The sequence below is a fragment of the Rhincodon typus genome, chromosome 36, assembly GCF_021869965.1.
Source record: "Rhincodon typus isolate 14 chromosome 36, sRhiTyp1.1, whole genome shotgun sequence".
Lineage (NCBI taxonomy): Eukaryota > Metazoa > Chordata > Chondrichthyes > Orectolobiformes > Rhincodontidae > Rhincodon > Rhincodon typus.
Window position 1 is genome coordinate 5,273,115 of NC_063367.1, and position 17,023 is coordinate 5,290,137.

The following is a 17,023-nucleotide window of genomic DNA, read 5'->3' on the forward strand; positions in this document are numbered from 1 at the left end:
ACAGATGCTGCCAGACCTGCTGAGCTTTTCCAGCAACTTTGTTTTTGCTCTCACTAAAAGTGTTTGGACTCTTATACACTAGAAGATAATTGTATTTAAACAAAGGGTTAGGTATAAAGGTGTAAATATGAGCAGTATACATTGGTACTCTAGCAAATGTGCTGATGACTGTAGGGCAAAAAGCTTTGACAAAATGTTTTATTTTCCCAGCAATACTTGTGGTCAACATTACCAAATGACTATTTGTAAACTTTCAACCTCCTCACTATTTTTTAAACATCATTGTTAATGGTTCTTTTCCTTTGTAAAGTGTATACGGTCTATTTTGACCAGGATTCCGGAGAGCCTATAACTCCATTCCCTCGTTCGCGATGTCATGCTATTTCTGTGAAGTGCAGTGGGCAGGAGAGGGTTAGGCTACCAGTAATGGCTTACAAAAACATGGTCCCTGGCAAGCTAAGGAGTGGAGTTGCAAGTGTTGTAGAGGCTGGGTAGGGAAATTCCCAACAATTATCGTGGCAGAGGCATCATTATAGACCTAGTAATAATACTTGGCGATCACCAAAGCACTTTGGGTGAGCCATGTTCCGGCAGATTGTTTTTGTTTTTGTTTTTGAATAACAGTGTACACCTATGCAAATTGAAATCATTCAGAGGTGCAAAAACATGGCTTTCAGGAATGAATATGAATCCATCTTGCACTGCAGCATTATTACAGATCAGAACTGGAAAAAGAATTTTGGTGACCTTGCTGACTGCCATACCAGAGCAGTTATGCTGAGGAATTGGTTACTGAATATGTTTGTCAATTCTCTTGAATCAAAGAAAAGTGTTATTTGCTATACAAATAAAGGTACTACTACAGTTGAAGGAAAAGATACAAGCTTCTTCAATAATGTCAGGGAAGGAGTTAGAGGAATTTGAGGCAATGACAATGAAGCAACAGTAATATAGTACAGGTCAAGATGGTAACTGGCTTGAAGGAAAACCTGAATTTGGTGCTATTCCCTTGCGCCTGCTGTCATTGTCCTTCAAAGTGATGGAGCGTGTGTGTTTGGAAGGTGCTGTCACAGGAGGCTTGGTGAATTGCTAAATTCTGCCATTGTTTTTTGGTGGTGAAGGAGATTGAAAGTGATGGATGCAGTAGCAGTTAAGTGGATTCCTATGTCCTAGATGGTGTTGAATTTCTTGATTGTTGTTGGAGCTGCACCCAACCAGGCAAAAATGCTCCACCACAATCCTGTCTTTTGGCTTAAGATTGATGGACAAGCTTTGGGGACACAGGAGTTAAGATTTCTCCAAACAAGTCCCAGACTCTGACCTGCTCTTGTAGCCACAGTATTTGCATGGTTGGTCCAGTTCAATTTATATTCAATATTCACCCCTAGGGTGTTGATAATTGGGAATTCAATAATAGCAATGCCACTGAATCTCATTGGATGATGGTTAGACGCTCTCTAATTGGAGGATGGTCATTGCCTGGCACAAGTGGCATGAATGTTGGGCACTTGTTGGCTCAAGCTGTATATTGTCCAGATCTTGCTGCATTTTCTGATGAGTTATGAATGATGCTGAACGTTATGCAATTATCAGCGAATATCTTCATTTTTGATTTTATTTTGGAGGGAAGATCATTAATGCAGCAGCTGAAGATGGTTGGGCCTACCCTGGGGAACTCTTGCTAAGATGTCCTGGAGTTGATGATTGACCTCCAGCAAGCACAGCCATCTTCTTTTATGCTAGGTGTGACTGCATACAACATGGCACTTTCCCACTATTCCCATTGACTGAAGTTTTGCTGGGGCTGCTTGATACCACTCTCAGCCAAATGCAGCCTTGATGTCAGGGAAAGTCACTTTCACCTCACCTTTAGAATTCACCTTTTTTGTCCCTGTTTGGACCAAGGCTGTAATGAGGTCAGGATCTGAGAAATTGGAGATGGTTTATCACTTGTAGAAGCTATGTGTCAAAAAGTTGTGCAGTGCCAAAGAAGGGACGGACTTGCCTCGTGATACATGGAAAGTCAGCAATTACACAATGAGTTAAATTTTTTCGCTGGAATGCAGTTGGTTCTTGCTGAATTACAAGTTTCCTCTATTCTTTGAGACATGAGCATCCGTGTCAAGGCCAGCACTCTTTGCCCATCCTAATACAGTTTTTCTTTAAGTTCAGCCTGGTCATATATATTACACACACCTCTGGAGCAGGTGGGACTTCAATGCAGGCCTTCTAGTAGGCTGCACCACCAGGGCCTCATACCCAATTTATCTTGAGAAATTTCAATCAGATTTCAACAAGGTGTTTAATTGGCCACTATCATTTGAGATAGGTTGATTAAAATTTCAAATGGGAGACATCTCTGACAAAACCAAGCAAAGTGGGTTGTTTGTTCTTCTGTTATCACTGACAGGTGGAAACTTGAGAGCTGTTACGTAAACCAATCTTAATACAGTAACCACAATTACAATGAAACCCTTACTTTCCCAACTCCTGCCACTGCTGATGGCACCAATACTTTTGCCAATGTTCATCACAAATTTACAAGTCTACCACCTCCTTTTAGCATCCTAGTTGGGCTGTAAGTAGCTGTTTTATTCAGAGTATCTCACGGTTTGCTTCTTTAAGTGCTGTTGGTAATATTAAAATTTAACATTTTTAGATGCTGTATGTTTCTTTTAACTAGGCTAAGAGTAAAGTGTAAAGAAGAATGTTAGTAAGGTTGTTCAGATTTGCCCCATATAATTGCTAGTCCCTGATAGGTAAGAACCAAAATTACTCATCACCGCAGGTTATCCTGTTATATCTTCTGATGAAGGGTCTAGGCCCAAAACGTCAGCCTTTCTGCTCCTATGATGCTGCTTGGCCTGCTGTGTTCATCCAGCTCTGCACCTTGTTGTCTCGGATTCTCCAGCATCTGCAGTTCCTACTATCCCTGTTATATCAGCTTGGTTTGATGTTTGCACTGTTGTCACATGACTTCAACAGGTGAAGTCCCACTTGAGGACAGTGTATTGCTAGAGGAATGCTGTATCTCTGGAACTGCTTAGAGACGAGCATATGAAAAGGATGAGCAAAGGCCAAAAATGTCCATTACGCCTGTGTGACCCACAAGTTGCAGACAATCAAGTCTTGACCTGGCCCCTCGACATCACTTTCCTGGGAGACCAAAAGAAATTCAGTAAAATTGAGGTAAACCTGGAAAGTGATGATGACAACCTCCAGGAGACTACGTTGATTAATAAGTCATTCTTACCCCTGCCATCTTGGAAAACATGCTGATTATTACCTGAAAATTCTTTCAGGTCAACTGACCTCTAAGTTATGAATGTTTCAGATAGTTGTGAAAAGATTCCTGATGCTATTTGCAGAATGCTTCTGTGCAAAATTCTAACTGCCGTTACTGTACTCTGTAAATTGGTTCCATTCTGCTTGTTTCCAACAAATTATTTGTATTTGAATCATTTCACTATCTCAGAGACGTTAATAAAATGCTACACGTGCACGGCTTTCTCTTTCTATTAGAATTATTTTGAAGTTTATCTTGAGTTTCCCTGATCTGAAGGTGTAACAGTCTATTTGTGCTACAGTGGCCCAGTATTGCTGAGTCATAATCCTACCTGGCTGACACTAAAGCAGATTTTGGAGTCAGTTGAAGTTTTTAAATCATCCTAGAATTAGTTTCCAAGCATGAAGTCCTTGTAATTTAAGCCATTGAATACAACTGCCTCTCATTTTCACATAAGAAAAGTCTCACTGATTGAACTATTATATTGCTAATATATTGCTCTGATGGGCCATGAAGGTTTGAAATTTCCTGGGAGGAGGTGAGCAACTAGGTTAATGACCTCTGTCAGTTGAATGAAAAAACATCCGAGAAATTTCTCTCCCATCCTCTTCATTGAAGCTTGTTCTGGAAACCAGCCTGGCTTTGATTTCAGTATACTTGTCTCTTGCAATGCCCACCTCAGTCTAGAACTGGTTCAGCTCTCACTTGAAGAAATTCAGTGAACTAGCCTTCACAACACAACCCAGCGACCTGCTCCACTATTCTCCAGAAGAGTAACCTCTAACCAACTAATTGACATGTGCTCTTACAGGGCTACTTTTAATGTTTGAGGAAGAAAACAAACAGAAGATTGAAAAAAAAATCTTAAACCAAATGAGGCGATTGGCAGAATGTGCACCTTGTCAGTTGGCATCTGAAATTCTGAGATTCCCAGATTAAATTAGTTGTAAATATTACTATGATAAGCACTTCTCTAAAATATTCAGAATTACCTTGGCTTCAGCATGTCTTGGCAGTTTGACCTATGTGTCAACCATAGCTCAATTGTTAGTGCTGTCACCTCAGTCACAGCTTTTGCATTTAAGTCCCACTGTATGGTTTTGAGTGCAAAAATTAGGGCTGATACTTCTGTGCAGTACAGGGGAGGGGGAAGTGCTGGACTGTTGGGCATTGCTGTTTTTTAGATGAGACATTAAACTGAGACCCCATCTGCTTGATTGTGTAGTGGTGAAGGTTCCCATGATACCAAATCAAAAAAAAAGCAAGGATTTCCTCTGGACTGGCCAACATGTATCCCTCAGTCAGAATCATAAAAACATGTTATTTGTCTTAGTCATAGAGCTGTATAGCACGGAAACAGACCCTTCAGTCCAACTTGTCCGTGCCGACCAGATATCCTACATTAATCTAGCCCCGTTTGCCAGGGTTTGACCCATAGCCCTCTAAAACCCTCCTATTTATATACCAATTCAGATGCCTTTTAAATGTTGTAATTGAACTAGCATCTACCACCACCTCTGGCAGTTCATTCCGTACACGGACCATACTATCCTACGCTTGAAAAAGTTTCCCCTTAGTCCCTTTTAAATCTTCCCCATCTCACTTTAAACTTATGCCCTCTAGTTTTGGACACTCCCCACCCTGGGGAAAAGACCTTGACTATTCACCCTATCCATGCCTGTCATGATTTTATAAACCTTAATAAGGTCACCTCTCAGCCTCCGACACTCCAGGGAAAATAGCCCCAGCCTACTCAGTGTCTATGTATAGCTCAAACCCTCCAACCCTTGCAACGTCTTTATAAATCTTTTCTGAACCCTTTCAAGTTTCACAACATCCTTCTTGCAGCAGGGAGGCCAGAACTGAATGCAGTAATGCAAAAATGGATTAAACAATGTCCTGTACAGCCGCAACATGACCTCCCAACTCCTATAGTCAATACATTGACAATAAAGGCAAGAGTACCAAATGCCGCCTTCACTATCCACTTTCAAGAAACTATGAACCTGCACTTCAAGGTCTCTTTGTTCAGCAACACTCCCCAGGACCTTACCATTAAGTGTGTAAGTCTGATGCTCATTGTGGGAGTTTTCTGTACACACATTTGCTGCTACATTTCTTAGTTGTAAAGTGCTTTGAGGTGACCAGTCAGTGTGTAAAGTGCTACATCGATGCAAGCCCTTTCTTGCTTGGCTTTTAACGGTCAAGAAATGGAGACCAACCTTGATCTCATTGAATGATAGAACAGGCCCAAAGGCCTAAATGGACGACTCCTGCTCCTGAAGGATGGAGAAAGCTACAATTACTTACATTAAATACTCAAGCATCTCTAGTATTCAGCAAAATGATACTTCCTCATGTATTTTGAGTTGTACAAACTCCTCTTATATAAGATGCCTCATCAGAATACATAGTGATAATTCTCGGATGTGTGATTCAATTATAACTCTTATTAGCTTGTACCATGCAGTCTTTGAACATTGATTTGTTTGCCCTGATGTTTCCTTTATAATTTGTGTTTGAACTCCGTGTCTGAATTTATTTGAAGCAAAATCATCTGCAGCAAGCAGATGAATTTCTTCTTCACATTTAGATGGTAATGAAAGTCTCTCAAATTGAAATACAGTGGGATAATCTGAGCTGATGTTCCTCACAGCACAATGATTAGTTTGTCCCAGTTTGAACCATTTAATTAAGCATTTGTGCAAATCCTTCCTTAGCAGTCATTTCAAGTACACATGAATGGATGGATGTATTTTCAGATTCTTAATGCTGTGAGCAAAAGTGAGATTTGTCTTGTTAAGGCTCTGCCTGGAAGCTAATTATGCCTATCAATAATACAAAAGCAAAATAGAACTAATGCTATAAATCTCTGAATTTAAAGCAGAATGGGTTTGAAACACTCAGCAAGTCAAATAGCATCTGTGGAGAGAGAAAAAGTGAGGATGTTTCATGAGATCATTTGAGTACTGTGACATCCTCTTTCAGGCTCTTAGTATAACCTCCAGCATCAATATCCTGGGAGTCTATTCCAGAAACTTAACTGATCAGCTACAACTTCTGAGAATTTTGACAGTTTCTAGGACAAAGTAACCTTTCCTGACATACACCTCATTCACAACTTTAACTTTTGCTTATCCCACCACTGTCACAGTGGCAGCAGTATGTACAGCCTTGAGGGTTTACTGCAGCAACTTGGAGGGGCTGCTTTGACAATACCTTCCACACACACACCTCTACAGCGTTGACAGACAAATGCAGGAGGCACATGGAAGGCCACCTTTTCCAAGTTGCAGACTATTCTGATTTTGGACTGTATCACACACTTTGCTGAGTCAAGATCCTAGAACTCCCTCCCTAACAACAGACTGAAGTGGTCTAAGGATTTGGTGCACCACCACTTTATTGAGGGAGATTAGGGATGGGCAATTTGTATTGACTTTGCAATCGATGCTTACAATTTAGGAATAAATTTTAAAAAAAACCCAGCTCTGATTAACTAGATGGATACTGGACATGTCAGCATGGGTGTTTTCAAACTGTTTGTACTTTTACTTTGGTGTCCCATTGAAGTTGCGATGCAATATCAGAACAGCTCTTGTAAACGTCTGGTCTGTTGAGAGTGAAAAATATTGTAAAGTCCTATTGGATATCATAGGCTGTAGCATGAAATTCTCTGTTCCTCCTTCCAGTTATTAATATAAGGTGTAAAGCTGAGACTGATGAATAATGCTAGGGAACATCAGTTGGCACATATTGCCAATTAGGAAATTTTATCTTTATCCCTCCTCTGCGTTCTATGTCCAGGTAATTAGCGACTCGTCAGAAGATTACTTTTGATTCACTTTCATTTTGCTTCTAATTTCATGTTTGTAATATTATGATACGCTGTTTAGAGGGTGATAGAGAGAGCATCTACAGCTCCTCTACTATAGCAAAATAGAATATAGGAGCAAGAATATGCCATTCAGCCCTTTTGAGTCTGCTCCATAATTCACTATGATCATGTCTGATAGTCCAGCTCAGTTCCTGGTTCCCGCTTTCTCCAGATATCCTTTGATCCTTTCAGCCTGAAGAAGTTCTTGAAAAAAACATTGAATGTTTGGTCTCAACCGCTTTCCATGGCAGAATTCCACAGGCTCCCCGCTCTAAAGATTTCTCCTTTACTCTGTCCCTTATTCTCAGAGTGTGAGCCCTGGTTGTGAACTCCCTGGTTATCAAGAACATCCTTCCTACAATTATCCTGTCTAACCCTGGTAGAAGTTGATGGATTTCCATAAGATCCCCTGCTGCCTAAACCTATTCTTCTAATCTCTAGTGAATATAGAATATAGAACAAACTGATTCAGTTCTGAGGAATGGTCACCGGACCCGAAACGTCAACTCTGTTTTCTCCTTCACAGATGCTGCCAGACCTGTTGAGCGTTTCCAGCAACTTTGTTTTTGTTCCTGATTCAGTCTGTCCCTGTACATCAGTCCCACTGTCCCAGGAATCAGTCTGGTAAACCCTTGCACTCCCTCAATAGGCAGAACACACTTTCTGAAATAAGGAGACCAAAACTGCACACAGTGCTCCAGTTATGTTCTCTTCAAGGCCCCATACAATTGCAAGACATCCCTGCTCCTGTACTCGAAACTTCTCACTATGAAGGTCAACATACCATTTGCTGCCTTCACTGCCTGCTGTACCTAAATGCTCACTTTCAACAACTGGAGTAGAAAGACCCTTGGGTCTCATTGCACTTGGCCCTTTCCCAATCTGTTAGCATTCAGATAAACTACCTGCTTGTTTTTACTATCCAAATGGATAACCTCTCATTTATCCACATTCTACTTCATCTGCCATTTATTTGCCCACTTAACTTGTCCAAGTCACACTGAAGCTCATAGCCCACCCTCCCACCCAGCTTTGTGCCATCTGCAAGCTTGAGGATATGACATGTAGTTTCCTCATATAGATCATTAATGTACATTCTGAATAGCTTGGGTCCTAACACTTCCTGCAGTACCCCATTGGTTACTGACTGCTACTCAGAAAAAGACACGTTTATTCCTGCTCTTTGTTTCCTTTCTGTCCTACTCATTTTTGTGATTCAGGGCAGGAAGATGGCATCACTTGTGCCACCTTAGCTGTGACTCAGTTATACTTCCTCCATGCGTTGCACTCCACAAGTATGTTTGTTAGATCATCCTGTGTGTCACCGCGCTGCTACTTGGAAGAGATGGTGATAATGATTCAGAGTCCTGTGTGGTGTGGGTTTGCTAGCAGACTTGCTTAGCAGACTCCATTCTGTCCTTCATTTTCTGAGAGAAGGGTGAGGAACAGTAATCAGACTCAGAGATAGTAGGAACTGCAGATGCTGGAGAATCTGAGACAACAAGGTGCAGGGCTGGATGAACACAGCAGGCCAAGCAGCATCATAGGAGCAGAAAGGCTGACGTTTCGGGCCTAGACCCTTCATCAGAAATGGGGGAGGGGGAAGGGGGTTCTGAAATAAATAGGGAGAGAGGGGGAGGCAGATAGAAGATGGATAGAGGAGAGGATAGGTGGAGAGGAAACAGACAGGTCGAAGAGGCGGGGATGGAGCCAGTAAAGGTGAGTGTAGGTGGGGAGTTAGGGAGGGGATAGGTCAGTCTCTATTAGTAATCAGACTCTATTAGTTCAGTGAACCACATTGCCACCTCAAAATCGTTTCTTGGGTGTGATACTCAAACTGGGTGGCATATCCAGTAGATAAATGATGTTGTATGTTACGGTATGGCAATATTGCCTCATGCTATCTTTAATGCTCTTCCTACTTAACTGACCTCTGTATGAGTTCTTTGGCTTTATTGTTTTGTTTTGCCACCTTTGTTCCCACTATTTAAAAGGTTGTTCCACCCATCGAAGAGTGCCATTGGTGAGTTGAAATTGTATAGATCACCAATAATTTCATCCACGTGCAGGGTTTCTGATGTGCTGTTTTACTGTAAGGCAACTGATTTGAAAGCTGCTTATTAAAAATTGCTCCATTTGATTTGAGCATCAATGGCACTAACACATGTTTCCCATTCCTAATTGCACTTGCTGGTGATGAGCGACCATCATGAACTGCTGTAGTTCATGTGGTGCAGGTGTACCCACAGTACTGTTTGGAAGCGAGTTCCAGGATTTTGACCGAGTGACACTGAAGGATTGACAATATATTTCCAAGTCAGAATGACGAGTGACTTGGAGGGGACTGTGTAAGTGGTGGTGTTCCCATGTATCTGCTGCTGTCGGCTTTCTAGATGACGGAGATTGAAGGTTTTGAAAGTGCTATTAGGGGAGCCTTGGTGAGGTCCTGCAATGCATCTTGTAGATGGTACATGCTGAATCTACTGTGCTTCAGTGGATGGAGGGAGTGAATTTTTTTCAATTGGCCTAAGAACTTCAACATTGTGACTTTACTGTATCAAAGCATGTTGACCCTGTTCTGTCATGGCAGTAGAAGTGAGAGAGATTTGCATTTATATAGAACCACTTGCAGCATCAGAGCATTTTACAATCAATTAAGCACTATTGTAGCCTAGCCAGTGCTTCCCCCTTATCTATTCTGCTCATCATCATCTCAAAGAATTGTAGTAAATTTGTTAGGTATGATTTCCCCTTTGTGATGCCATGCTGATTCTGCTTGATTGTGTATTTCAAAATCCTCTGCTTTGCTTCCCTTTATAATAGTCTCTAACATTTTCCTAATAACTGATGTTAAGCTAACTGACCTATAGTTGCCTGATTTTTATCTCCTTCCATTTTTAAAATGCAGTCTGTCCTGGTTATCTTTCTGCCATCAGGTTGTAGGTGCCTTATTGTTGTATCCTGGTGAGACCATATCTGGCACATTGTATGCAGTTTTGGTCTCCTTGCCTGAGGATGGATGCTCCGGCTATGGAGGGAGTGCAGAAAAGGTTTACCAGACCGATTCCTGGGATGGCAGGAATTCTGGGGTTCCTGAGAGAGACTGGATCAGTTAGGACTCTAGTGAACAGAGTGTAGAAGAATGAATGGGAGGCTTGTAGAAATGTACAGAACTCTAACAGTACTAGACAAGTAAACACAGGAAAGATATTTTCAATGACTGAGGTGTCCAGAACCAGGTGTCACAGTTTAAGCTATGAGGTAGGCCATTTAGGAATGAGATGAGTGATCGTCTCACCAGAGAGTGGTGAGCTTGTGGAATTCTCTGACAGAAAGTGGTTGAGACCAAAGCATCGAATGTGTGCAAGGAGGAGTCAGATACAGTTCTTAAGGCGAAAATATCAAAGGATATGGGGAGAAAGTGGGAACAGGGTGCTCAATTGGCTGATCAACCATGATCATCTTGAATGGTGGTGTAGGCTTAAAGGCCTAAATGGCCTACACTTTTTCTTATTTTCTATGCAGCATTTCAGTTCTGGTACATTAACTGGAACAAACATAGTGCCCAGGAACCAATATGTGTTATGAAAATGAGAGATGCATTGAACCTGCTCTGGATAGTTACTGACTCCTGTCTGTTCCCGAAGGGAAGAGTCTTTATATTTTCATAGTACCTTTCAAAATGTCTGTAATCCCAAGACACTTTATAGCAATTCAAGTAGTTTTTATGTAAACTACTGCAAGAATGCATGAAACGTGATAACCAAATTACAACTGCTACTACCAAACAGTAATGTGATAATAAGATAATCTGTTTTACTGATATATTTTCATGGGATTTTTTACACCCACCAATGAAGCATATATGGGCATAATTTAACTTCCAATCCAAAAAACATCCCATTGGTCTCATGTTCCCTTAGCGCTGTACTGAAATGGCAGCCTTGATTTTCCTCCTTGAGCCCTGGAGTGGGATTTCAACCCAGAACTGTATGGCTTGGAGATGTGTGTGTTGGTAACAAATCAAAGGACTGTGACATGCCAAAGTCAGCTTATTCTGAATATTATTTCAGAGGAGTGCATATCATGGCAAAATTTGTAACAAATTTAGTTTGGGAATTTTCTTGCAAGTGTACAGCCATGTGCAGTTTTGCATTCACCCAGAGGGCAGAAAACGTCTTGGTTGAAAGGCAGCATACCTGACAGTGTAGCATTCTCACAATCCTGGACTGCAGCATCAAACTAGATTTTGTGCTGAACTCACTGGAATTAGAACCCATTGCCTCCAATTTTAGAATATCTGGTCAGCATGGGCAAGTTGGACCGAAGGGTCTGTTTTCAGGCTGTACAGCTCTTTGACTATATGACTTAGAAGAGCATGCATTATCCATTGAGGCATAATTTTCACTGAAGGCATATATCTTTATTGCACATTGAGAATTGGTGGGTCTAGGTGAGTTTGCAAACATTAACTCTTTTCACTTAGCTGTGGGTAAGTTTGATACAGCCCACATGCTTATGGTCAAACTAACATTTATTGAATCCCTTATGCTGTCAACCACCATTAGTGATGAAACTGGAATCTGAAATATCCTTTAAAAAGGGCAGCAGACAAATGTTGGAGAAGGAAATCTTTGAGGATTGAAGTGAATAGTTCCTTCAGAGAGCCAGCACAGGCACGATGGGCCAAACGATCACCCTTTGTGCTGTAAAATTCTGTAAATGGATTGAATTAGTTTGTCAATAATGGAAAATAATAATTCTCTCCATTCTCTTGCTTTCTGCCAAATGTCTTGGGTTCATTGTAAATCAGAATATAAAAAAGAAGCAATTCAAGTTTAAATGTCCATTTGTGATGATTATTAAGTTTTCAGTAATTAGATGCTGTGTCAGTTCAAATATTCCTTTTATTCTCTTTAATTGATTAATGTTCAAACACTTTGTTGAGGTTTGGCAGTTTTACCTCCTAGAGATTAATGGTATTCTGTAATATCTTTACAGGAGTTTTACATCCGTATTTACTAATTGCTTTTTTTAGATTTGAAAGCTTGAATATGATTAGAATACGGGATTCTGCATTGCATTTGACTTTGAGTTGCAACATGTAGGTTTCTCAAATCCTGATTAACCGGTTGCAGAGGGAGGGTTTCTCTTATGTAAATGTTATTAAATGGTTGTCTCATACCAGAAGGTTTCCTGTTTGAATACAAAGCGGAATTGGAAGGAAGAAACAGGGCAAGATTCCACACTTTTAACATGTCTGATCTGTTTCAACAGCTGAACCGAATGGAGTATGTCCACTCAAAGAGCTTAATCTACAGAGACGTCAAACCGGAAAACTTTCTAATTGGAAGGCAAGGCAATAAAAAGGAACACATAATCCATATAATAGACTTTGGTTTAGCCAAGGAGTATGTTGATCCTGATACCAAAAAGCACATCCCGTACAGGGAACACAAGAGCTTAACGGGCACTGCAAGATACATGTCCATCAACACTCACCTGGGCAAAGGTGTGTTGTCTTAGCTGAAACTTATTTTGGGTGGGGCTTGCTGGTGTACAATGCGGGAAGATACTTGAGACCTAAAATGCTATTCTGTTTTAAAGGTATTGGGGAAATAGAGGAACAGATTTTTTTGATCTACATGTAAAAATGTAATGTTGACATTTACAGGCCAAATAATGGGTGATGTTGTTTATGCAAATTTGAAGAACACTTTAAGTATGGCCTGACTTATGTCTTCCATTCCCCATTTTACAAAGATAATGCATCATTTTGTGACACAGATGGGTGCAGGTTTGTTGCTGATATTGGCAGCTGCAAGATGGCCGAGGTCCCGTGGATGATTCACTGTAGTTTCCTACTCTCCTCTTGCCTATTCGCCCATCCTCACCTCCACCAACAAAACTCCACAGAATGCAAACTCTATATTTTGATCCCTGACAGGGACCCTTTGGATCTTGAGACCTTTCCAATGTTCTGCCATGGGTTCTCATTATACTTGCAAGGATAAATGGGCTGTCAGTTTAAATGTCTTTTACCCAAAAGCTGGCACCTCCAACAATGCAGCATATTGTCATTCACCTGGGGTGTTGTGCTCTAATCCTGTAGTTGGACTTGAACCCACAACTGAATCAATGGAGCCACAATTGATGCTTACCTCCCTTTTGCTCTGGGTGTAAATTTTTGATTGCCTGTGTCTGTCTCAGTGTTGTGCTTCACTGGATTTTCTCCAAAACGTATACTGGATTTTCAGGAAACTGAATGATTCTACATTTGCTGTGAAGAGTAGGGTATTCTGGGATGTCAGAGGGCATCTTATTGAAGGAAAGCTGTTTGGGAAGCAGTTTGAGGAAGTGCTGCATTTAAGGGATGCCAGCTGATGCCTAATTAACCCAAAGGCCAAATCACGGAATGTAATCTTCCATGACACTGGTAAACATCCTAAAATTATACATATTTAAAACAGAGCTGAGCTTGTCAGTGCCCTCATAGAATCCCTAATCTGCAGAAAGAGACCCTCCAAAGAGCATCCCACCCTGACTGCCTCCCCTACCCTCACTCTGTAACCCTGCATTTCCCATGGCTAATCCACCTAGCCTGCACATCCCTGGACACTATGGGTAATTTAGCATGGCCAGTCCACCCAACCTGCACATCTTTGGACTGTAGGAGGAAACCGGAAACCAGAGGAAACCCGTGCGGACCCAGGGAGATCAAGGCTGGAATCGAACCTGGGTTCTTGACTCTACGATGCAGCAATTTCCTGGATTGGTAGTGATCTTCCATTGCAGAATATTCCCCATTCATTGCTGACTGACCTTCTGAGTATTGTCTTTTATTCAACGATTGTCAAATTGTCCTGTGCAGCGGGCAGCCCTTGAGATCTTTTCATCGTTCCAGGGTGCCGTGTATTTATTGATTTGGGAGGTCTGAGCGAGAATTGCCTGCTATTATTGATGCATCCTGGTGGTGAAGAAATATTCTCCCACAATTAGCAACACTTTCTAGGGGGAGCTCAAGTCATTGTTGATGGCTTCTAATGAAGGGACCCCTAAAATGTGTTGATCTGCTCCCATAAGCATTTGTTCTAATTTGTCAAATCACTGCCAGCTGTCTAAAGAGAAACACTGTTTTAATTGAGTACATTTTATTGAGATCATTATGTGCTTGGAATTCAATAAATGCAAAAATCTGACGCACACGATTGATTTTAGTCTTTTAGATGCTGGTGTACTCCAGGATAAAATCTCTTATTTCCTGGATTGAAGTTTTTGAGTCTGATATTAATTGACTTTAGATACGTAGGAGAGTGTTTACATTTTCCCAGTAATTTGCCCTCCTCAAAATATGCCAACTCATCAGCCAAATTCACTCTTGTTTTTCCCTAGAGCAAAGCCGCAGAGATGACTTGGAGGCTTTAGGACACATGTTTATGTATTTTCTACGAGGCAGTCTCCCCTGGCAGGGATTAAAGGTGAGGCACTTTGCTGATTTGGGTTTGCACTTGAGCTATATTTAACAATGCGCTCAATCAGTAATAACCACATACGTAAGGAGATAATGAACTGTAATAACTGGAAATCGAAAATGAACTTTTATTTTTAGGGTGTGTGCTGCGAAGAAATATCTTGCAGTCTATAATTAATATAGGTATGTATAACAAATTATAGTTAGTCAATCACCCCTAACATCCCATAATTTTACAGATCATGATTGTATCTGTGAAAAAGCGAGCGAATGTGCTTTGAGGCATTATAAGCTGTCCCAAACCACAAGTCTGAAGCTCTCATTTTAAATCTTCAGTTGAATCTAGAGATTAACTTACCTTCACCACAGTGCCTATTCTCCATAATAATTTTCAGAATGTTATGCTTACTATTTTGCTTGAGGTTTTGATTCTGTTTAGACTGTTTGTAATGGCAGTGGTTTATGGAAACGTGCATGCAGTTGGTCTAATAACGTGATATTGTTTCTGAAGGATATCCTAAACACTCTGCTGTTAATTGCTGAAATTCTTAAAGACGTGTGATTTCAAAGTGCTTCCTGACTTGGTGTTGTAAACTTCTGATTACAGGATATCATGATTAGAGTTTTGGCTCTGCGTTGGGTTCAGACTGTTTGGCTGACAAGCCCTGTTCACCATCTGTGAGGAAATAAAACTAGTGCAGAAAAGGGCCAATTGGTCCATTGTGTTGGCCCAAAAATAGTCTCACTGTCCTGCTTGCTCCTTAATTCTTTTCCTTCCTTTGATTCAAATGCTTATTAAACTTGTTCTTAAAAGGTGCAATGGTCTCTGCTGCAATCAGTCTCAATGGTGAAGCATTTCATACTCATTAGTTCTCTGCATTACAACATTTTCTTTGATCTCTCTTCTCACTCGTTGTCAAGTGTATTCACTTAATTACCATGTTCTTCACCAATTTTTTTTTTTATTCATTCACGGGATGAGGACGTCACTGGCTCAGCAGCATTTATTGCCCATCCTTAATTGCCCAGAGGGCAGTTAAGGGTCAACCACATTGCTGTGGGTCTGGGGTCATGTGTAGGCCAGACCAGGTAAGGAAGGCAGTTTCCTTCCCTAAAGGACATTAATGAACCAGATGGGTTTTTACAACAATCGACAATGGATTTGTGGTCATCGTTGGATGATTAATTCCAGATACTTATTGAATTCAAATTCCACCATCTACAATGGCGGGATTTGAACCCAGGTCCCCAGAACGTTATCTAGATTTCTAGATTAACAGTCCAGCAATAATACTACTAGGCCATTGCCAAACAGAAAATAGTCTTTCCATCAGAATTTAGAAATCTCTGTTAAATCTCCTTGCAGCCATCTCTGCTTTGATGTGGCAGTTGGATTTAAATACCAATAAGTTTAAAACGGCATCCACCTTGGGCCAAAAATATACATGTAAATAGTGTAGAGCTATGAGCAATGGAGGTCCAAGAAATTTGGGGTCCATTTACTCATTGCTAAACTGTAGGTAGCCACAAAAAAAAATCAGGCTAATGGAATGTTAATTTTTATAGCTTTAGGGATGGAATATGAATGAGAGAATGTTTTAATACTGCTTCAGTTCTGAAAGAGGGTCACTGGCCTTGAGACATTAACTCTATTTCACTTTCCACAGATGTTGCCAGACCTCCTGAGTTTCTCCAGTAATTTCTGTTTTTGTTACATGAACTAAGGTTGTACTTATTGAGATGGAGGGTTATAGTGTGATGCAATCAATATTTTTAAATTTATGTTAAGATAAATTTTCCTCTGGTGGGGAACTCTAGGGCAGTGAGACATCACCTTAAAGTCAGAGCCAGGACGTTTGAGAGAGAGGCTATCTTTCTGAAACATGTGATCCTCGGGGTGCTTGACTAGGTGGTTGCTGAGAGAATGTTTCCCCTTGCAGCTTCCTTCTCCACCCCACCCCTCTTACAGCCTCCTCCTCAACCTCCACCAACCCCCACCTACCTTGGAACCTCCTTGTCCTGACGCATCCACCCCTGTGAGAGCCTTGGGAGCTCTGGTGCCTCACTGTAGCTGTGTTTTGAGCCGTTGAGTTAGGATACAAATGGAACATGACCTTTTGAATGACAGAGCATTCTTAAGTTGCTGCAAGCTCTATTCATCTGTTTACCAACCTCTTCTCATGGTTTTTCTGCACCTCAACTGTTTTTTTTTAAACCTGCCTTTTCATCTTATCATATGATATACTTATGCATCAAGATTCAGTTGTTTTCATCTTGAACACTCCAGCTGAGGTGGATTCAGTTACTATTTACAAGAGACATTTTCAGATTTCCACTACTCCTGGTTTGGCAAATATAGTTTCTAATTTCATTTATAACTTGTCTCATA

The 17,023-nt window shown here is 40.9% G+C and overlaps 1 protein-coding gene across 3 annotated transcripts in view; it reads left to right on the forward strand.

Annotated features, from left to right (window-relative positions):
* Positions 1-17,023, forward strand: part of LOC109934754 (casein kinase I-like) — a 193,053-nt gene that overhangs the window by 118,952 nt on the left and 57,078 nt on the right. For all 3 annotated transcript variants that reach the window (XM_048617262.1, XM_048617260.1, XM_048617261.1), the window contains 2 exons: positions 12,441-12,675; positions 14,556-14,641. In XM_048617262.1, coding sequence (XP_048473219.1) covers positions 12,441-12,675; positions 14,556-14,641 — 321 coding nt within the window. The remainder of the gene's footprint in view (positions 1-12,440; positions 12,676-14,555; positions 14,642-17,023) is intronic.